The sequence below is a fragment of the Ostrea edulis genome, chromosome 5 (assembly GCF_947568905.1).
Source record: "Ostrea edulis chromosome 5, xbOstEdul1.1, whole genome shotgun sequence".
Lineage (NCBI taxonomy): Eukaryota > Metazoa > Mollusca > Bivalvia > Ostreida > Ostreidae > Ostrea > Ostrea edulis.
Window position 1 is genome coordinate 28,167,220 of NC_079168.1, and position 6,423 is coordinate 28,173,642.

Consider the following 6,423-nt stretch of genomic DNA (forward strand, 5'->3'; position numbering starts at 1 on the left):
ATCTATTTTTTTGTAGGGAGTCAGTGGTAGGCAAATTGAACACATTTTAGATATAAATGTCAAGTGGTAAACATACTTTACAGGTCTTTTTATGTGGTAAAATGTACAAGAATTTTTATCTCAGGACTTAAATAAAAACACCCCAACATCATCTGTTAATTTAAAAATATATTCTCTGACATTATGATGCATTTCTGATTGTGAATAAAAAAAATAACAAAATATTCAGGTGAATCAAATTTCTTTTATATATTTTTCACAATATTAACCAAAATTATATCCAGCATAGAATAAACCAATCAACATTTATAAGAACAAAATGTACATGAGTAATATTTACTACAGATTGATGATACATGGGAATAAAAGACACTGCATACAAAATGATATGAAACACCCCACACTCTCACAATATCAGAAATTTTATGTAAACAGCGTAACACAAAACAAGATACAGATGTATATTTGAAATATGATTAAGATACAAATTGTTTTAAATAATTAGTATAAACAAGAGGTACTGTGAGCAATGCTCACTAAGAATATCCCCCGCTTACCCCAATCTCCCAAAGGGTGTTGGTAATAGGTATAAACTACCTCTTTTCTGAGTGTAAAAATCAAATGGCATGACAAACCAAACCATATTGCTACTTCGATGTCCAGTGCACGTGACCTTTGACCTTTTGACCCCAAAATCGATAGGGAACATCTTCATCCCATGGGTAGTCCATATGTATGATATGGTGACGGTAGGTGGAAAGGATAACGCTTTAGAGCCCGGAAACCATATTGCTACTTCGATGTCCAGTGCGCATGACCTTTGACCTTTTGACCCCAAAATCGATAGGGAACATCTTCATCCCATGGGTAGTCCATATGTATGATATGGTGACGGTAGGTGGAAAGGATAATGCTTTAGAGCCCGGAAACCATTGCGTCTACAGACGGACGGACAGACAGACGGACAACCCGATTCCAATATACCCCCCCCACAACTTGTTGCGGGGGGTATAAAAAGTAATTCCTATATACAAAGGTATTATTTACAGAATGAACTTCATAAAGGGAAAAGCTTTGTTTTTCACGAACATCAAAGTTGGTGATATAGTTGTACTTGTAACGATTCAGTAGTGATTTGCAAATGAAAAAGCTGAATACAGTATGAAATTAGAGGATGGACATACACGAGGAGGGTTGTAAAGGCTACTTTACAAATGTTTTAGATGATATTGTGATTTAAAACAAGAGGCCCATGGGCCACATCACGCACCTGAGTCACCTTGGCTCATATCTAAAGATTTTTCATACATATTTGCATGTAAAACTTTGGTCCCTATTGTGGCCCCAACCTACCCCCAAGGACCATGATTTTTACAAACTCGAATCTGCACTATGTCAGGAAGCTTTCATGTAAATGCAAGCTTCTTTGGGCCAATGGTTCTTGAGAAGAATATTCTTAATGATTTTCTCTATATATTAGAATGCAAAATTTTGATCCCCTATTGCGGCCCCATTCTAACCCCCATGGGCCATGATTTGAACAAACTTGAATCTGCACTATGTCAGCAAGCTTTTGTTAACTTTTCTGGCCCAATGATTCTTGAAGATTTTAAATGATTTTCCCTATATATTTGTATGTAAAACTTTGATCCCTTATTGTGGCCCCATCCTACCCCCGGTGGCCATGATTTGAACAATCTTGAATTTGCACTATGTAAGGAAGCTTTCATGTAAATTTGTACTTTCCTAGTCCAGTGGTTCTTGAGAAAAAGATTTTCTTCCTATATATTTGTATGTAAAATTTTGATCCCCTATTGTGGCCCCATCCTACCCCTGGGGACCATGATTTGAACAAACTTGAATTTGCACTGTCAGGAAGCTTTCATGTAAATTTCTACTTTCCTGGCCCAATGGTTCTTGAGAAGATTTTTAAAGATTTTCCCTATTTATTCCCATGTAAAACTTTGATCCTCTATTATGGCCCCATCCTACCCCCGGTGGCCATGATTTCAACAAACTTGAATATGCACTATGTCAGAAAGCTTAGATGTAAATGTCAGCTTCTCTGGCCCAGTTGTTCTTTAGAAAAAGATTTTTAAATGACCCACCCTATTTTTGCAATTATCTCCCCTTTGAAAAGGGCATGGCCCTTCATTTCAACAAACCTGAAAGCCCTTCACCCAAGGATGCATTGTTCCAAGTTTGATTGAAATTGACCCTGTGGTTCTGGAGATGAAAATGTGAAAAGTTTATGAGATGACAGACAAGGGACAAATTCTAATCAGAAAAGCTCACTTGAGCCTTTGGCTCAGGTGAGCTAAAAAGTACAGTATAGAGTTACTATGAAATTAGACAATACATGACAATAAGGTTGCTAAATCCATGTTTTCCAACTCAACAGTATTTCCTTCAGTGAAGTGGATATCCTCTCTCTCTCTCTCTCTCTCTTACCAAATCAGCATTAACTACCTATCCCATTTCATCAAACTATTTATAACATTACATTGACTTTGTAAGAAGCTTTGCCTTTTGCTTCATCTTATTCAATAAAACATTATTTAAACTAATATTCACAAAGTAAAATTTCACAGTACCAGTAATCTCACCCTAAATATGAAAAATTTATGCCTAATTTCTTGTATATTGAACAACCCTTAACACCCCTCCCCCGCCCTCTTGGTGCAAAAAAAAAAACAATTGCCTAATTTCTTAATGCCCTAATTTTCCTTTCTATCTTACTTTTGAATTTTAATACATCGGAGGCAATAAGCCTCTGTATCTGTGCATCTAGTACGTCTTCCCCATTCACCATAACTCTTACATCAAATATGTTTTCTTCAGGAGGGGCGCGGTTTCTTGCAGCATCACAGGCTTTGACAAAGGCTGTTGGTACCAATTTCTGGTTGACTTTTGCATCTATAAGATGAAAACTATAATGATGAATAGGCCTAGTATTGATATTAGAATTAAGAAATGTATGGGGAGAAAAAAATCAATTACAGTACTTTCACCCTCATCTGAAATCATAACATTTTATAAAATCAATTATTGATTTAGATTTATGTATGATGGGCACATTTATAAATACATGCATTGTCGAATTTTTTTTATATATTAGTTACTGTAAAAGTTTTTGTTCAACAAAAGTTTTTCATAAACTTAAGTTATACGTATTCCACAAACATTAAACTTGAAATAAATACACTTTCTATACTTTCATCATAATTATACCAATGCAAGTATATGGAGTTACCTGCTATCAACAAGAGAATTTTTACGTGCTAATAACTTGATTTCAATAAAATGACGCGCAAAAAGTTTACCAAGAAATCTATCAATGTTATGAATGTAAGGAAGGAACTCTATCTCCGCTTCCTCCCATGAAGAACAGCCCGTCCTCTCCATAAAAACTCTCTTCAGGACGATCTTGGCCTTCTCTTTCTTAATCATTTCTGAGACCGTTTTGGCATCATTTCTCTCCTCCACTTGTCTCAGATATTGCAAAACCACATCATAAGGGAGGCCAAGTGATGATTTGAAAAGCTGAAATAGAACAAGATGTGTTTGTGAAACACAAATGCCCCCAATAATGGCCAATTCCAAAGATGGCCAAGGTCACATGGACAAATATCTTGGTACCAGTAGAAAGATCTTGTCACAAGAAATGTTCATGTGCAGTATGAAATCTCTTAATATTTACCAGAAAGTAAAAGTTATGACCAATGTCAAATTTTATAAAAGTAGGTCAAACTCCAAGGTCAACAAGTTTGGTACCCACGGAGAGGTCTTGTCACAAGGAATACTCATGTGAAATATCAAAGCTCCAGCATTCACTGTTCAAAAGTTATTAGCAAAGTTAAAGTTTTCAAAAAGCAGATCAAACTCCAAGGTCAAAGGGTAACAAGAGTACCGCAAACGGTACATAATACGCCCGTGAAATGCTTACATAGGGTGTTTTTCTTGTGCTATAATTTGTATAACTTTGCTTCAGGTAGTATCAGCCATCATGAGGCTGTGACAAACTTTCATATGAACAAAGGGTCTTAGCTTAAAAATTGAGATTTCATCAAAATGGACCAAGTTCAACAACCTGCAATTTTTTCAAAAATGGAAGAAAATCAAAATCCTTCACCAGATGCACATCTTCAGTACCTATACAAACACTCCACAAAATAAGAAGGTCCTCACTTGAAAATTGTGGGAGGAGTTGGGCAGACAAATTATGTACCCTTCATAGAATATTAATTTCTAAATAGACTAAGTTCAACAACCTGTAATTTTCTCAAAAATTGTAGAAAATCAAAATCTATCCCACATGCACATCTTCAATACCCATACAAACACTCCACAAAATAAGAAGGCTCTCACTTGAAAACTGTGGGAGGAGTAGGGCGGACAAATTATGTACCCTCCATATAATAATTATTTCCAAATAAAGGGGCAAAACTCTTGGAAAAAAGGTCGAAATGGATCAAAATTGCAGTATGATCTAGAGTGACCCACAAAGAAGCTACACAGCAAGTTTCAGCATGATATGTGAAAGGGAAATTAAATTATAAAGAGAAAACCCAGAACAGACCGACGGACAGATGGACGTACAGACATCGCTGTACCATTATACGTCCCGTCTAAAGACGGGCGTATAAAAAATGTTGGTACCCACGGGAAGGTTTTGTCACAAGGAATACTCATGTGAAATACCAAAGCTCTAACACTCACTGTTCAAAAGTTATTAGCAAGGTTAAAGTTTCAGACAGATTGACAGAATTACAGACATGTCAAAAACAATATGCCCCCTGATCTTTCATCTTGGGGGCATAAAAATAAAAATTAGTGTCTTGAAAAATTAGATAACAATGTATAAAAAAAAAAAATTGAATTCATTTCCGTCTTGCTAAAAGCTTAACATTCAATTTTGCGATATTGTCGCTTAATCAAACTTTACAATGATAAATAACCAAAATGAATAGTGATAGCGGAAAATACATGTATCGATTAAATTATTACCCTGTTGTGGCATATTTTCACTACCCCAGAGCTTGAAGATCCTCTCAACTTCATGGAAGACATCGTCTGGGAGTGAGGCTACACCAAATACAATCGATAGACTATCCTTCGGACAATCCTGTAGAGATGATTCGTTGTATTCCAGAATTGTACTATTGATCATGTGGAACAGTAATTTCTTATAACAGTCTTATTAAGTGAAAGTAATTGCTATAGAAGGTAATTTTAAAACGTTTATTAAAACATTCAATTTGCAATGGAGACAGTGATTAGGATAAAGGAATCTCACATCGTGAACGTTTTCTAAATATGGAAGACTTTTTCCCAAAAATATATATACATGTATACCTTTTGCTTTATGTGGGACAAGAGGACGGAGGACGTATACTTCCATTGGTCGACAATTTCGTCCCTGAGGTAAATGGCTCGTGTCGATCTGACGAACTTTATTCTGATGAAATATATTGTAATTGTCCATTCTATGTTGCAGAGAGAAATGTGTTTTTTCATGATATATACAAGCTCAACAATTTTTTTTATCTATTTAACAATTAAGGACAAATTTACTTGGTTGATGATTAATGAAGACAAACCAGTAATTTTCAAATTGAGTGAATATTTAGTTAAAACTTTCAGAAAAAGAAGTGATGCTCTGTAGTTGATGTTGTAAACTTTTTTTGAAATTTCCTTCTTTATAAGCTGTCTTGCTGTTATGCCCTCTGGGCCCAAAATTGAAATATGTTGAAATTTTTTCCAATTGTGGTCATGGAAATTTCAACATATTTCCATTTTATAAAATGTATAATGACTGCGAAATTTCCAGAGTTACAAAGGAGGAATACTTTATAAAATTGTTTAATCCCAAACTTAATAGAAAACAAGATGTGTTTGTGAAACACAAATGCTCCCAATAATGGCAAATTCCGAAGATGGCCAAGGTCACAAGGACAAATATCTTGGTACCAGTAGAAAGATCTTGTCACAAGAAATGCTCATGTGCAATATGAAAACTTCAATATTTACCATTTAGAAGTTATGACCAGTGTAAAAAAAAAAAATTAAAAGTAGATCAAATGTCAAGGTCAAAAAGTTTAGTACCAACGGAATGGTCTTGTCACAAGGAATACTCATGTGAAATATCAAAACTCTATCTCTTACTGTTCAAAAGTTATTAGCAAGGTTAAAGTTTCAGACAGAATTTCAGAATTACGGAATGACAGACGGGACAAAAACAATATGCCCCCCAATCTTCGATCTCGGGGGCATAATAACTGTTTAAAATTGAAACTATACATTTAACCGAACTCTATAACTGATTTCTAATATTGTGTGTATTATATGCTACCATTGTATTTTATTATGATGTCACAACGGACAATTAATTACTTATGTGGTGATATGTTGACGTTACTTAGC

At 35.1% G+C, this 6,423-nt stretch overlaps 1 protein-coding gene across 1 annotated transcript in view; it reads right to left on the bottom strand.

Moving 5' to 3' along the window:
• Positions 1–224: 224 nt before the first annotated feature.
• LOC125648930 (uncharacterized) overlaps positions 225–6,423 on the bottom strand; it is a 16,194-nt gene continuing 9,995 nt past the window's right edge. Inside the window, exons 7-10 of the mRNA XM_056166036.1 lie at positions 5,356–5,458; positions 4,946–5,125; positions 3,324–3,543; positions 225–2,916 (exon numbers count right to left, since the gene is read on the bottom strand). Coding sequence (XP_056022011.1) covers positions 2,702–2,916; positions 3,324–3,543; positions 4,946–5,125; positions 5,356–5,458 — 718 coding nt within the window. The 3' untranslated portion in view covers positions 225–2,701. The remainder of the gene's footprint in view (positions 2,917–3,323; positions 3,544–4,945; positions 5,126–5,355; positions 5,459–6,423) is intronic.